This window comes from Euleptes europaea, chromosome 9 (genome assembly GCF_029931775.1).
Source record: "Euleptes europaea isolate rEulEur1 chromosome 9, rEulEur1.hap1, whole genome shotgun sequence".
Taxonomy (NCBI): domain Eukaryota; kingdom Metazoa; phylum Chordata; class Lepidosauria; order Squamata; family Sphaerodactylidae; genus Euleptes; species Euleptes europaea.
Genome location: NC_079320.1, coordinates 48,136,436 through 48,153,540, shown reverse-complemented (window position 1 = coordinate 48,153,540; position 17,105 = coordinate 48,136,436). Strand labels below are relative to the sequence as shown.

Sequence of the window (17,105 nt, the reverse complement as noted above, 5' to 3'; positions counted from 1 at the left end):
CAAAATAAGAGAAAAATATTGCCTTGGATGTTTGCACCAAAGTTAGGACTACAGCATAAAGTAGTACTGACTTAGATGGACCAATGGCAGGAGTCCCCGACCTTTCTAAGCCTAAAAACACCTTTGGAATTATGACACAGGATGATGCATGAAGCCATAAAATGACTGCCTCAGGAGGCAGAGCCAGCCCCAAAATGACTCCTGCAGCTTTCCTTCAGTCACACAATAAGGATCCTTGTGTTGAGATGGCAGCTGCTGCCAAAGCAAGTTTTTAAAAATCTGCACAGCCAATTAAATCACCAATGTCTAATCAGAAGCCTTGCTGGGTAAAAGTCCCACCTGGCTCTGCCCACTCTCTAAAAACACTTGGAAGGCACCAGTAAGGCGTCAGTGGGCACCATGGTGCCTATGGGCCCCACGCTGAGGGCTCAGATCAATGACCTGATTCAGTATAAGGCAGCTTCATGAAATCATGTGGATATGCCTACCAATATGACATTACAGGATGAATGGAGACATAAATGGAAAGCTTGCATTTTTACTACCAACATCATGAACTGAGATGAAAATGAGTATCAAATTTCCAGCAACACAACAGCAACATGCAGTCCTTCTAACCCTAGACAGGACTACACAATAAGGATAATTTAGCTATGGTGTTTATAATGCATGCCTCAGAGTGGATTTTGGATTCTGCCAATCATTTCTAAAATGGGAACAATTTTCTGATTACCGTATATACCCGTGTATAAGCCGACCCGTGTATAAGCCGAGGTGCCTAATTTCTCCCCAAAAATGGGGAAAAATTAGGCACCCGCGTATAAGCCGAGGGTCGGCTTATAACCCCTCCCCCCCCGCAGACTTACCTGACGGGCAGTTGCAGGAGGCCGCCCCAGGCCCCAGGATGCGGCGGCGCGGGCGGGCGGGGGCCGGGGCAGCCTCTGCGCAGCCGCAGGAGGCCGCTCCCGGCCCCAGGAAGCGGCGGCACAGCCGGGCGGGGGCCGGGGCAGCTCTGCGCAGCCGCAGGAGGCCGCTCCAGGCCCCAAGAAGCGGCGGCGCGGCCGGGCGGGAGCCGGATCAGCCTCTGCGCAGCCGCAGGAGGCCGCTCCCGGCCCCAGGAAGCGGCGGCGCGGCCGGGCGGGGGCCGGGGCAGCCTCCGCGCAGCTGCAGGAGGCCGCTCCTGGCGGCAGGAAACGACGCGGGCCCAGCGGCGGCAGTGGTAAGTTCCCTCCTCCCTCCCTCCTCCCTCCCCCCCTCTACCGTATTGACCCGCGTATAAGCCGAGGCCGGCTTTTTCAGCCCTTTTTTTGGGCTGAAAAACTCGGCTTATACGCGAGTATATACGGTACCCCTCTCTGACCACCAGGAGCATTTGCAAAATATTAATGGGCTGCAGTGGGAGGGGAGAGGCAGGGAAGTTGAAAGATGTAAACTTTTGGGCTATTCGAAAACCACCAGGGGGGGATTTTTCCCAGGTTTTTTGGGGGGGAGGGGGGAACAGAAAATTGGGGGAAATTGAGATATACACAATATTTACTACACCATTAAACTAAAACTGGTTTTACTGCTTTACCAACATAGAATGCATCATTTATTACTTAGAATATAAAATTGCAATAATTGACATATTTATGGAATTTAAGTTATAATTGCCTTATTTTTGTACAAGCAAAATGGCAAATATAACCAACAGAAAACTGCAAGCTGATGAACCCTACACTAACTTACTTCATGTACCTTATTTTTTTTGCTGTCTGGTTAGAGAAAGCTACATTCTCAATGTAACTTTCAGTCTTCCTCTGAGGCTTTGGAGCAGTTTCTACCCCATCTCCTTCTGATCTTTTTTCTCCTTCCTGTAAGGTAAGGCAGTAAGCTACTTTTTACCTAGTCTGTGGGTAAAGTGTCACAGCAGTTTGAGGGAGAGGGGAAAAGTTCGATCACATCAGGTTAAAAGGACAACAGAAGTCATACAACTGTTGAGAAGCAATGAAAGACCTGCATGCTCTCCTCATGAAAATTCGGTATCCTTCTAGGTACAGCAATGCATCTTGGATTTAAGAAATGTATATGTCTACAGCAGGGGTGGGGAACGTCAGGCCCGGGGGCCTTATAAGGCCTGCAGAATTATTTGGTCTGGCTCTTCGTGGGTCCTGTCAGATCTCTAGCTCAGAAGGATCTAAGACTGGAGATCCGCCCGTTCCCACAGACAGGAATAGCCTCTATTCAAGTTTGTTTTGCTGAGAAAAGGAACCTTTTCCCCCCCCTTGCAGAAGAGTAGTTAACTGTGGAGCTGCTAGGACCGCCCAAGAAACTGTGTTAACCCTTTCCCACCCATGCCATGGAGAAACGTATTCCCTCTGAACTACAAGAGGGCTGGGGGCGGAAGTGGTGGCAATGGAGGGGTTAAAGGGGGCAGGGCCAGAATGCATGGGGGGGTTGAGTTCTTAGCCAGTGTGTCCTCATTTAATCCCTGCAGGCAGAGGTAGCAGGAGCCGGCTGTAGAATCCGGCCCAAACCACGCGGAGCAGGAGCAACTCTGGTGTGTGGCTGGATGGCTATGCCCGGCTGATGCAATAGACCACCCTGAGCCACCAGGTGGCCAAGTGAGACACTGGTTGGATGCCTGTCTGCTTGCCCGCACTGGGGGGGGGGTGTCATCTGGGGCAGCTGCCTGCTTGGGGCTTGGTCAGCTAACTTTTAAGTCAATAACTTTGTATGGCCCATGAATAACGTTATAAATATCCAAATAGCCCTTGGCGGAAAAAAGGTTCCCCACCCCTGGTCTACAGCATGCCCATCTTGTCTTTAAATACTACCCCCAAATAGACCTGAGCTGTAATATGAGAACCTCTGCAAAACATAACAGCATGCTGGCTAATCTCTGATAAATGTAATAATACCAAATTACAACAAGATTACTGAAAACATAACAACAACACCATAACAAACATAACAAACCAGCTTTAAATGCTCTGAATGGGCAAATATATCTAAACATGTCCAAAATCCACAATAAGCAACAGAGAATGGAGTCCACCATTTAGGAAGATGCTTTCTTCTTCTAATGGACTTTCTTGTTCTCTTTTGCCCACAGGTACAACAACAATCTCCTTTATTGGCATAAATGCCCACTGGTATATGATCCTGTGATTTCAGCTTTGGATCACGGGTAAGTAAATGTCTAATTTAGGATCAGTCTCAGGAGATGGAATTTCCGGATATCACTTCTTCCGTTTGCCCATAAGGCTTCATCAATCTACAGTAAAAACAACATCAATATAACAATTCTTCACGCAATTGCATATCCAGTAACAATAATGCAACAATTTAAAAAAAATCCTTACCAATAGGTGTCCATTATTTTTACATGTGACTTAATAAACAAAGGTTTAACATCACCTTGGCGTAAGAAATCATCTGGAGTTAAGAATCTTGGGGGACTGACCTTTATAGAACACAATCAGATGTAGGCAATTACTGTGAGTGTTTGCAGTCACACAAAAATGTTAGTCTAACTAAAACGTGATCCTTATCAGCCACAAATGAGAATCTCTAATGCGTCAACAAATATACATATTACAGCTGAAAAATCCCTATATGAATGTAAAGAAAACATCTCAAATCCAGATCAGTATTCAGTCCTAGTGGATGCAAGTCTACAATTCTGTCATCAAAAGAATGTGTACTCTGGCTACCGCTAATGAGTGTGATCCTCTCCCTGCACTATCTAATGCAGTACTCATGAAAATTCAGTATCCTTCTAAGTACAGCAGGGCATATTGGATTTATGAACTGTATATGTCTATAGCATGCCAATCTTGTCTTTAAAAGCATTTCACTCATTCTAAAACAGAAAATATTTAATAGGAGGGTTTTTTATCCAGTGCTAGCCTAAATTTCCAATTTCCCCAACAGATAAAATTTGGGGGGGGGGGCCTTGGGGAAAAAACAGGTTTTTTCCTAATTTTTCAGGGGTGTGTGTGTTTCTGGGCCTTCACATCTCTAGGGAAGTTCCATTCAACCTTCCCACAACAGAAATTATCAGCAGAATCCATCCAGTAATTGATGCTCCAAGAATGAATCACATCTAGTTCAAACCAATTAATCCTCTATTTTAATGTCAAAAATGCCCCCCTTGGAATTCAGTAAACTCTCTTTGCAAGGAGGCAAGGACCAGAGAATTTCTAACTGCAAGCTACCCTACTAGCTGCAAAATCAGTAATGCCACCTTGTCCTGTCGTGTATTTTGAGCTACAGAATTACCATGTTAATTTGCCATACCACACAGCTGTAATGACATTATGACAAGGATAGAGATCAATACAAATGCCATCCAGTAAACAGAGGTACATCATTCAGAAATATGACTACAATCAGCATTAAGTGTCTTCTCTTGCCTAACAATCAGCACATGATTTAGGGTCATTTGGAGCGCAAGTATCCCATATCAACATGAGAAGGAGGCACACACAGGCCTCCCCATCACCCTGACAGCCCTTTCACTGGCTACACGCACTGGGGGGAGGTGGAAGCAGAAGGGAATAACAAGGCTCTTCCGGAGCTTTTTGGAATCTCCCACATGTGAATGCCACACTCAACAGCAGATTAGATTTTACCCAAAATTATTTAGACAAAGTATATACATGCAAACAACTGGCAACCCCCCTCCCCCCCAAAAAAAACAGGACCACAGAAAGATTCTGAAGTGTATTCTTTGAATGAGCTCCTTGGTGAACATACCATAGTAAGATACAGGAAGGTTGTCTCCTTCCGAGAAAGACTGCTACCAATACACATTGAACGGTTTATGTGCTTTTTACAACTATTGAACACAAACTTGAAACTGATTTATACACACACTCCCTTTATACTGGTTTTCTTCTGATACTCTCCCTCCTTTTTTCTTCTCTAGTAGAATAATTCCCCGTATGTATCAGTAATGCTCAGAAATACATTCAAGAGCTGGCAATGAGCCAGAGAATGCTTCCAAAAATTTTTGTTTGTTTTAAGCTGAGGAAAAAGGCTTTAGTTGTGTGTATAGATTAGTTCTCCCTTTCCCTACTTGCTCACATAGGGAAGCACAAGAAGTTGTTATGGTAACTGGGAGGTTTGTGCATGCCTCCCTCATTCCCTCTTTCATCCCTCCTTTTCACAAGTTATTTGTGATCTTTGTATCCAACCATCTACAGAATCCTTGAAATCTGCATCTCTGATTTGTGCCTGCTGAATTCTGATGGGACAGTTAAAATTGCCCCATTTACACACTTGACACAACACATCCAAAGAAACAACACAGGAGACAGCAGAAACTGGCAATAATATAATTCGTAAGGATTACTAGGCTGAAAGGTAGTGTGAGGCCCACAGCAGGTGTGGTTGATAAAGGAGAGCACAGATAACAAGAAAGACTAAGAAAAGCCTCAAAGACTACAGGGAGGATTGCCAGCCAAACTGGCAGCACTTCTTTGTAATGTGCAGAAGGCAGCATGAAAGGGAAACATGAGCAGAGTATGCACTTAAGAGACAGAGAACTGAAAATTATCCTAGCAACACAGGAGCCAGCGAGTAGTGATCTGAAGCAACAGTAACAGAGTGCTGGGAAGCTGGGAGTTAAAAAAACAGGTCGCTGGGAGAGTTTGGGGTTAGTTTTAACAGGAAAGTGGGTCAAGGACAGCGCTCATTTAGTCCCCATATCCTGTCCTGGAGCTAAAATAGACTGTTAGTAAGTAGCAGCAGGGTAATGTCGTTATTGGTACAGGGTTGCCATCCTCCAGGTTGGGCCTGGAGTTGTCTCAAAATTACAACTCATCTCCAGACTCCAGAGATCTGTCCCTCTGGAGAAAATGGCAGCTTTGGACAGACCCTGTGGCATCACAGCCCTGCTGAGCTCCTTTCCTTCCGATTCCACCCTCCCTAGTGACTACTCCCAAATCTCCAGGAATTTCCAAAGCCAGAGCTGGCAACCCTAGGGAACAATTTTGTTACGCCTGCCAGGAAATAATTGAACTTGTGACGTGTGGGTTAACATTTTAAATCTCTTTATAATTTAAGATTTGCCTCCGTTTGTTACCGTATATTAAATAAATTTCATTTTTATAAGTAAAACACAATATTGTCTTTGTCAATTTTGCCTCAGCCATAACTATACTGGCTAGACACAAAATCCACTTGGCCATCACAATGGTGTTACTTCCAGCAGTATCCTAAGCTACGCTAGACAATGCACATTATTGGGCTGTGAGGCATATGTAAAATATTCTGTTCTTCAAGCTAGGATACTCTCTTCATTCTTCACATAAAGCCCTTCAGGGAAGCCTACGAAGTAATGTACAGTGCAATCCTGAGAACACTTTCCTGCAAGTAGCCCCACTGCACAGACCTCCGTAGGATTCTGAGTAGACCTGCTTAGGACTGCGCTGGTAGGCATATGACATTAGTCATTTATGAAAGTGAAAGAAATACCCTCTGCACCAGAGTTTTATCTATTTACCTCATTTATACCACCCCACCTTGCTCCACAATGGGAACCCAAAGCGGCTTACATCATTATCCTTTCCAATGCAATCAGCATGCAACAGTAATTTAGAACTGACACAAGCAGGACTATACCCTTTTATTGATTTAACAGGAGGGTGGATTTTATTTAAATCTAATCTATTTAAATCACAATTTAAATTACTAGTCAGTCAGATTAGATTTAAATTATGGTTTTCTAGATAAAAACTTGTTGGAATATTCTGCTGAAAAGTTTTCACTTTCATTTTTACTGCTTGTCCTCCCTCCTTACACTTAGCTCCTTCTGCAGATCTATTCCACTTCAAACAATCTTCTATTCATTTAACTTCTTGAAACTTAGCACTTAAGAGGTGAGGGGTTGATATCTTTTAGATAGAAAAATTGCCCAAAATAATCTTACAGATACCTTTGGGACCGTCTCTCCAAAACTTCGATCACAAAATTAATATTCACCCTACCAATTAAATGGGAAACATATTAGCTGGCAGGGGCTTGTTTCTAGATCAAAATATAGGAAAGCTTTCACCAAGGCAATAAGAGGCACTAGTTCATGACATAACCAACTTCGTGCTTTCTTTTACAAAAGTGTAGGACAGTTACCTAACACACATATTTGGCAGAAGTATCAGTACTGAAGCCCATGTGCTTCCTTTACTTCTGTGGTTCTCAATCTTTCATACCTTACATCCCACCCTATCACTTTATGAAACAGTCTGGGTCCCATCATGACAAAAACAGAAAGCCCACTTTTGCCAAGAAGGTTCACAGGTATTTTGTTATTGTATTTATAATTCCCTGTAAGTGTTAAGGATATAAAAATTCTAGCAGCATTGTTGGGAGTAGATTTTATTGGCATGGAATTAATGGATAATACCTCTCAGGTAGGGTTAGAAGGAGGTGCCAACACTCACTGGTGGGCAAGAGGTATGGGGAATTGGAAGAACTACTACGTTTCCAAGATTACCATTAACATGCCAAAACATCAGATGATAATCAGTAGCAGGGATAGGGTTGGCAGAAGAGAGCACACACACTTGCAGGTAGCCATAAGGGTTTGAGGAAGAGTGAAGTCTTAGTACTTTCTTAAGAAAACCATGACTCCCACAAAGACTACCATTGTGTCCCACTGGTGGTATATGTACTACCAGTTGAGAACCATTACTTCACTCATCTTTCTTTTTACTGACTTGCCTTCTCTTTGCTATTCAGTTGTCATCAGACCTTGGAAAATGCTGTTAATTAGGATAAATACGGGGTATTTGTTTTTATATTGTGGACGTCAGTAAAAAAAACTAGCAAAAACGTATTTAAAAAAGAATTGTGGTAGGAATTCATAAGAGAAAATAACATAGTACTGGCATCTCCGATCTCACTGACTCAATATCTATCTGAAACTTAATATTCCAATAGTAGCAACAAGCAAGATAAAGCCAGAATGAACTGTAAATGTTTCATCAGATCTTCAGGCAACTGAACACAGGAAAAGTGTTGAGCAATGTTTAAATATAGTTCTCAAAATACTTTAATGTACCAGTTTGCATAGTTAGTAAAATTACATGACTCAATAGGCAAACTATTATAGTTAAATTCCTCTCCTAATTTGTTCATTATATCCATTTATTTAGTTTCTTACTGTTAGTTAGTACTTCCAGAAAAAGTACAGTAGTATTTCAGGAGTAGCAAAACAGAATACAAATGCCAAGTGAAACTACAAGGTATGACTGATTACTACAATAAAGTATCACAGACAGCTAATAATTACTGTTTGCCACACAATGTATGATCAAGCTGTCCATTTTCCAAACAGATCAAATACCATATAGCTAAGAAGCTGACCTTATTTTCATTTCAATCAACAGTTTATGTGCAGCACAAGTCAGACTCTTTGTCCACAGCCCATTTCATTCCACTACTCATGTGTGACACAAGCTCATGTATACCTAAAATGTGAGATACCCCCTACAAACTGGAATTCATATTTCCCCCTACCAACAAGGCTGTTAGCAGGTGTGTTGAAAACAAATTAAACAAAGGGACCAGTGTTCTAAGACCCTGAGAATTATTCATAGCATGAATACTTGTGCCAATTAGAGTTTCTTGCATGAAAGGAGTTTCACAGAGCAATCCTATGCAGGATTCTTCTAGTATAAGACCGTGGATTTCAATGGGCACAGACCACACTGACACTGTACAGGATCACACTGTTAATTCTGCATAGAGACTGGGTTTGTTCTCCAACAAAGGTCCCCAAATTTAAATCTACACAGTAATTGCTGCCTTCCTGAATTCTAACTTTCCAATAGTGCAGTCCTAAACAGAGTTACACCCTTCTAAATCCACAGAAGTCAATGGGATTAAAACTGTTTAACTGTTTAGGACTGCACAGTACATGAATTTAAAAATGGTCTTAAAAACTATTATTAAAGTCCAAGATATACATTAGGCAATACAGGGTAACAGTCTCCCCAGATCATACTTTCACTTCTCACCTGATAACGCACAGTTCCCTTTACCGGTGACATGATCATCATATTGTGTATAGTATTTCCCTTCCTTCATCAGCCACTGATTTGGAACAAGAGATATGCTCGACAGTGTCCAATTGCTTAAAAACTTTAGCAACGATTACATAGGCCAGGCCTTCCTCTTTAAAAAAGATATATAAAGCATTGGGAAAATGACAACCCTGACCTGGATAGCCCCAGGCTAGCCTGATCTCATCAGATCTCAGCAGCTAAGCAGGTTAGTATTTGGATGGGCAACCTCCAAGGAATACCAGGGTTGTGACATGGAGACAGGCAGCAGCAAACTACTTCTCAAGGTCTCTTGCCTGGAAAACCTGACAGGGTCACCATAAATCAGCTGTGACTTGACAGCACACACACACAAATAAAAGAATGACTATCATAAACATCTTAGTAATAAGGAATATACGCCAACCAAGCAATGTTCATCTGCTAATTAACAACACTTCTTCATCCTGTGCATTTATTCTTCTGATGAGAACATAGTACTGATGTACTGGAATGCAGACAAAGCAGAATTTTGGTACAGAAATGTACATGATAGAAAATGGAACAGTCTGCCAAACACAGGAAGATGAGGATAGTGGTTCTTAATAGACAGTTTCAGAAAACTAAACCAGTCTTTTAAAAGAGTTCGATTTGAACCCTAAAAGATGCACACTTGACATATACTTCAAATCAAAGAACTTATAGTTAGCATATTAGTTACTAAGGATGAAATCCTATGCATACTTACTGGCAGTAAATTTTAGTAGACGGTGGGATTTACTTCTGAGTAGGTATGACAAGGGATAGGCTTTTTACAAGAGAGATTACTCTTAGGGAAAGGAAGTTGCTCATATCTTTTCTAAATGTGTTTTTTGAGAATGAACCTTCAAAGTGAAAGGTGGCATACATGTCCTGAGCATACATCCTCTGGATTTTGTTACTGCTTCTGTCAATTAGCCTAAAGCATTCAAATGAACAATTCCGCCTAATATAAACACAAACGTATATACAAACAGTAATAAAACAACCAGCTTCAGTTTAAAAACATGATAGCAAGAAAGTCTTTAGAATATGACAAATAACAAAAAGCTGTCTAAACAGCTTAAGATAACCATAATTATTAGCCATTCGCAATGCTATATTTTTAAAATGGCTTGTCAGTCTGCTATTCATATGCCCCTTTAAAACACTATGGGCACAATCCAGTCCACCTTAAGTGTAGCACCTGGGCACAGAGGAGTCCTACAGGCCTAATAAAATTCCCTTACATCCATATAGACACTGCATCAGACTATGAGAAGAAGAGAATTGTAGATTTTTGTGGGGCCCCTACCTAGCCCAACCCTCCCTTTGTATCAGAGAGGAGGGATTGTTGGGATTATGAGAGGTGCACATAGCCCTCCCATTCCCCATAACACTTTATGCAGACTACCTACATGCATAAAGGTAAGTAATAGGAAAGGAGGGAGCTCTAGCCTTCTTTTCAGTGAGGGAAAAGGAAAGTCCCTCCGCCTCAGCAATACCACAGCACAGTCAGGACCTCTTGCATCGCTCATACAAAGCATTAATTAAAAAGAGTTCCAGAGCAAGAAGAAAATTAGTCTTCTTTGGTCAAGGATACAGGACAGCCCAAAAGGATCACAAGAAAAACACACTACCCTAACTAGAAATACTTTATAATGCACATTCACTGCCACATTTTGCCCTCGCAACAATACTTGCACTTGGCAATAATGCCTTGCAATCATGTTTGTAACACCGCAATGTTAGGCTTCCCCAACTGTAGCACATGCTCACAGAAGTGGGAAGCTTGAAGACTAGGATATTAGTCACTTTAACCACCAACAAGAGGGCTCAACTTGTATCCAGAAACAAAGTATCACGATTTCCAACAGAGCCTTATTAAAAGATTTTTCTGTAAGATCACTCAGAAATAACTAGACTGGGATGTAGCATTAACAGCTGAACTAAACTAAACTAGATTTAAGATTTAATTAAATATAGTGGCATGAAACATATGATTGTTAAAGAAACTTCAACAAATGTAAAGCAAAATTTATGCATTTATAAACCCAGAAATTACAAGCTACCTTTATAAAAAAGAAAAAATGCAGTTTAGAAGCACAATACATTTCCCTCTCTATGCAATTCTGAGAGAAAGAGACCATTTTATTACAAGTTACCTTTATAAAAAAGGAAAATGCAGTTTAAAAGCACAATACATATCCCTCTCTATGCAATTCTGAGAGAGAAAGACCATTTTATTGCTAGCCTAAACTACTGCCATTACTACTAACCAAGTACTTCCTGCATGCTGAATGTACGACACTAAGATTTTGAGCCAGCTGTGGTCTCACTCATCAAAAGTACCTTTTAAAGTATGTTGTTACAGTGGCTGCAGGTCTGCAGATACTTAACAGTTGCAGTGCTAATGCAGTCCTCGTGTTCTGGCATTCTACACTGTTTCGTGTGCTGGCCCTGTCTCTGCACTGAAGCTGATTTTCTTCAATACGTCACTGCTTACCTTTTTTATTGTTAAGATATGCACCAAGATATGAAAGCTGGCATATCACTTCATTTGGCACAGAACACACATATTTTGTCTCTCACAGTCTACCTTCACAAGCCACTACATGACTGGAATGCTCAAAACTTGTCAATCTTCATCATGCTGGCCAACTGGCTTTTCTTTTCTTGTATTCTAATACACAAGTCAGAGTGACATGATTAAAACTCACTTTTACAAACAATCCTTCCAAGGTAATAAGACTACGTTCCTTTATTACCCGAGAAATAACTACAGTTGGAAGAGAGGGTCAAGCAAGGACACAGGAATTTAGCGCCACCAAAAGAATAACAGAGGACAGGAAAAAATATCCAGGCAAAAGCTATGTACATGGTTTGATTCCTATCACTACCATACACATTGCATAACCACCAGGTCAAAAAAAGGTAACCAAAATAACGTTAAACTCTTCTGGATGCACTATCACCAAACCAATTAATAACACTAACCCACCATTTAATCTCTTGGCCAGTTAACATCTTTGCTGAAACTGGCTCAAGATCTGCAGTAACCATGGCAATTAAAAATAACGCCTCTTGTTAAAAACAAATATGCTGAATATTGTAGACAGGCAATACAAGTTCTTTTGAAAAAGGGACAGATGGCATTGACTCCAATAAGCAATGTTAACACCATGAAGCATTAGCTATTGAGCTGAGGCTTGACAGGGTGGTAAAAATATATCCATCCTTACACAATTAACAGTGCAAGCCCCTATAATTACTACTGCAGAGCGAATCTGCTCAGTTTAACAAATTTGAAAGGGTTATCTTATTAAAAAATAATGATTCTGTGATCATCTTCCACATCCGATCCTATTTGCCATGTACTAACAATCCAACACAAAGACTCTGAGGCAACTCTCATTCCACAAAAAAACCTAGAAATGAAGTATACAGGTGGATACAAAATTATTCTTATTCCGCTGTTTAATTATTTCATTCCACTTTTGAGTAATATTCTATTCAGTAACACACTTTGCCAGAAAGACCTAAAGGACACAGAATGGTAAAAACTGAATAAGAAACTAAGTGCCTTGGTTCTTATATACTTTATTTTTATTGGAAGCTGAGGCAAGAACCACAACCAATAAGCTTTAAAAATATTATATGCAAAAAGTTGTATGACCTAAATGTTCTCTTTCCAGCAAAGCTCACCACCAACACTTTGCTATGGACAGTTTAAACACATGGTTACTGCACCATTATCTTCTAGCACTGACAAGCTAATACAGTATTAGTAATACACCAAATGACAGAATAATCCTTGTTTCCTTAGCATAGAATACTGCACACTCATCAAAACACATTAACAAAAAAAATCTGCAAGACACGGTGTCCAACGTTTTAAATACTGTTATTCTTATCTTGTTTATTAGAGTACGTGTCTTACATGACTCCTCAGAAACTAGTTGTAAAGTCAATGACTAAACTGAGGGTGTTGCATCTTAAACTGTACTACTGCCCCATAAAATCAGACTTATCTGTCTGAGTACTGAGAATTACACTCTGTTAAACTGCATGAAATAACTTAATTGATGTAAAGATATGCATCCACTCATCTGAGTGTACTATTCCTGATGGTGGTGGGGGAAGGGAAGCCTAGCGTGATTGTGAATGAATGGGAGGCTTTCTTCCCGTAAATAGAAAAGGATTAGAGATATCTCAAAATAGTAGATTAGCTGATGCACGCATAAGCAGGTAGAGGAAAGGACTAAAAAGAGAACTGATCGCGTTTCACACCACGCATAACTTCAATAAATGCCAGAAGATGCAGTTAAATTGAATGGTTTCAGGCAAGTTAAAATCCGTGGTCACCCTCTGTCGCCCTATCATGAATCTAGCCACTCACTCATTGTATTCCCAGCCTCTAGTACCACAACTCTACATAGAAAGGCATCCAGGGAGGAGAGAGATACGAAGAGAAAGCCCTCTTTCACTGCTCAGCCCCCTACCTCCCCCTTCCCAATCCTGCGAAGACAGATGAGGTCAACATGTCTTGGGGGGATCCGTGAACTACGGGAAATAGAGAGTGCATACCAAGGGAGGGGCCCCCCCTACAAGGCGTGGGGCGGAGGGGGGGGGAAGGAAGCAAAGCAGGGAGAATAAGATACCGACAGCTTGGCTTCCCTCTGGGTAAGGACAGAGGAGGCTAAATTGCAGCTTGGTTTGTATCTTTTCTGGCTAATAATAATCAATCAATCAATTGCAGCTAAAGGGAGATGCGGGGGGGGGGAGAGAAAGGAGAGGAAGCAAAGTAGGGCGCTAAGATACCGACAGCTTGGCTTTCCTCTGGGTAAGGACAGAGGAGGCTAAATTGCAGCTTGGTTTGTATCTTTTCTGGCTAATAATCAATCAATCAATCAATTGCAGCTAAAGGGAGATGCGGGGGGGGGAGAGAAAGGAGAGGAAGCAAAGTAGGGAGCTAAGATACAGACAGCTTGGCTTTCCTCTGGGTAAGGACAGAGGAGGCTAAATTACAGCTTGGTTTGTAATAATAATACAAATTAATAATAATACTATCAATCAATGCTATAAATCAATCGATTGCAGCTAAAGGGAGGTGCGGGGGGGGGGGGAGAGAAAGGAGACGGGCAGGGTTGCAGCATGTCAGGGAGTCTCTGGAAGGCAGCGAAGAGTCCAGAGCCCTGAAAAGAAAAACACACAAACAGGGCGACGGTGGAGCTGATTGGGAAAGTAGCACCGTAAAGAGGGAGGGGAAGTGGGGTGGGGGGTACCTGGGGGCTCCTGTCGGCCGGGTTCTTCATGACCGCTTGGCGGAAGTTGTTATCCACGTAGGACGCCATCGCGCCCCCTTCTCCGCTCCGGACGCGGCGGCTCGGCCCCTCCCGGGCCCCCCCCCCGAGAGTAGAGGCGAGAGCTCGTCACCGAGGCTGGGGTGTGTGTGGAGGACAACGTGAAAGGGGGGGGCGCTAAAGCCGCCTCTCTCCGGCGAGGGCCGAGGCAGGCCCCTCGGCCTCAGCAGCGCCGCCGAGCGGCCGGGGCCTCCCGCCGGGCTCCTGGGTCGTCTTGGCGGCGCCGGCGGCCCCCGCGAGGAGTCCCGGCTCCGCCTGTGCCGGGCTGCCAGGCAGCTTCGTCGCCGCGGCGGCGGCGGTTGCTCCTGCTCTCCTCCCCCTCCCCCCTCAACCGCCGCCGCATCCCCTCAGGCGGCCGGGCGGGAGAAGGGACCGCCGCCGCCGCGACCGCGCCGAGTTTGGGCCTGGAGGAAGAGGGGGACGGGCCCGCTGCGTCTCGGAGAAAGAGAGAGAGGTAGGCCGGGAGGCTTCACGGCGGGAGCGGCCTCCTCCGGCGCTGGCTGGCGCTTTGTGCCGCGGCGACCATGGTGCGAAAGGGGGAGGCGGGGAGGGAGGGAGCCCGCCCGGCCACACCGGCAACAACGGCGGCGAGGAGGAGGAGGAGGAGGAGCCGCCTCGAGTTCCCGCCCCTCGGAGCCCTGTTTCGTCTGCTCTCTGCAGCCGCCGCCGCCTCTTCCCTCACGGCGGGGACGCTACTCAGACTCGGCTGGCGCGAGACAGGCCACGAAAGACAACCTCCTCCCCTCCTCCTAGAATCCCCCCGGCTTTGCTGGCCTCCGCTCGAGAGCCCACCCCCAGCCTCCCGCGCTCATTAGCGCCGTGTTAATTAACACCGGGGAGAATTAATTAAGCCGTCCTCTCGCTCTGCGGGCCCAGCCTTCCGAGCGGGCAAGGAGGAACTTTATGGAGGGGGGCGGGTTTGGCCGCTGCGGGGCCACCTGCCTGCATTGCGTCCCTACATTTATAGTTGCCATCATCCCATTGGAAGAGCAGGAGTCCAGTATTTCCTGGCAGGGTGTGTGAGCTTTCGTGAGCCGCAGCTCACTTCTTCAGATACAGCTAGAATGTGAATCCATCTGTCTTTCAAGTAGAGGAGAGTGAATTCAGACAAGCATTAGGATGTAAATGTTCACAGTGTGTAAATGTGAATAGCAGGCGTGATGGGATTAGGTGTGCTATTCACATTTACATACTGTTAACATTTACATACGAATGCTTGTCTGAATTCACTCTCACAGGCGTGATGGGATTAGGTGTGCTATTCACATTTACATACTGTTAACATTTACATACTGATGCTTGTCTGAATTCACTCTCCTCTACTTAAAAGACAGATGGATTCACATTCTAGCTGTAGCTGAGGAAGTGAGCTGTGGCTCACGAAAGGTCATGCACCCTGCCAGGAAATATTTTTGTTAGTCTTTAAGGTGCTACTGGACTCTTGCTCTTTTCTGCTACTGCAGACAGACCAACACAGCTACCCACTGTGAACCATTGGAAGAGTTCACGAAGTACATAATCCACTTTTGTCACTTGCGTGTGTAAAGTGCCCTCAAGTCGCAGCCGACTTATGGCGAGCCCTTTTCGGGGTTTTCATGGCAAGAGACTAGCAGAGGTGATTTGCCAGTGCCTTCCTCTGCACAGCAACCCTGGTATTCCTTGGTGGTCTCCCATCCAAATACTAACCAGGGCTGACCCTGCTTAGCTTCCGAGATCTGACAAGATCAGGCTAGCCTGGGCCATCCAGGTCAGGGCGCCCTGCCTGCATTGCGTCCCTAAATTTATAGTTGCCGTCATACCATTGGAAGAGTTCACGAAGTACATAATCCACTTTCGTCACTTGCATGTGTGTGTGTGTGTGTAAAGTGCCCTCAAGTCGCAGCTGACTTATGGCGAGCCCTTTTCGGGGTTTTCATGGAAGGGACTAGCAGAGGTGGCTTGCCAGTGCCTTCCTCTGTATAGCAACCCTGGCATTCCTTGGTGGTCTCCCATCCAAATACTAACCAGGGCTGACCCTGCTTAGCTTCCGCGATCTGGCAAGATCAGGCTCTCCTGGGCCACACCAGGTCAGGGCTGCATGGATGTAGGGTTGCCAATTTCCAGGTAGTTAGCACAAAATAGACACCTCTGTGTACCAATTAGTTACAACCAAAATTCAATATCAAAGGTTTTAAACAATATCAAACAATGTCTCTTACAACAACTATACAACTATATCGCAATAGTGACCAACTAGTGAAATCTTATTACATATCCCAACAGGTATATCCCTTATTACACATCCCATCCAGGTAGTAGCTGGAGATCTCCTGCTATTACAACTGATCTCCAGCCGATTGAGGTCAGTTCACCTGGAGAAAAGGGTCACTTTGGCAATTGGACTCTATGGCATTGACATCCCTCCCTTCCCCAAACCCCATCCTTCTCAGGCTTCACCCCAAAAACCTCCTGCCGGTGGCGAAGAGGGACCTGACAACCCTAAGTGGATGAGAGTTCTCTACAAGGAATGGGGGGAAGAGAGACACTGTGATAGGATTGCCAAATGGTCTGGAGGAACACATGAACACACATGAAGCTGCCTTATGCTGAATCAGACCCTTGGTCCATCAAAGTCAGTATTGTCTACTCAGACTGGCATCTGCTCTCCAGGGTATCAGACTAGGGTCTTTCACATCACCTACTTGCCTAGTCCCTT

General features: G+C 44.0%; 1 protein-coding gene across 4 annotated transcripts in view; it reads right to left on the bottom strand.

The window, feature by feature from the left end:
• Nucleotides 1-14,403, bottom strand: part of RAPGEF2 (Rap guanine nucleotide exchange factor 2) — a 172,376-nt gene extending 157,973 nt beyond the window's left edge. For all 4 annotated transcript variants that reach the window (XM_056855236.1, XM_056855239.1, XM_056855238.1 and 1 more), the window contains exon 1: nt 14,333-14,403. In XM_056855236.1, coding sequence (XP_056711214.1) covers nt 14,333-14,401 — 69 coding nt within the window. In that variant the 5' untranslated portion in view covers nt 14,402-14,403. The remainder of the gene's footprint in view (nt 1-14,332) is intronic.
• Between the last annotated feature and the right edge of the window lie 2,702 nt (nt 14,404-17,105).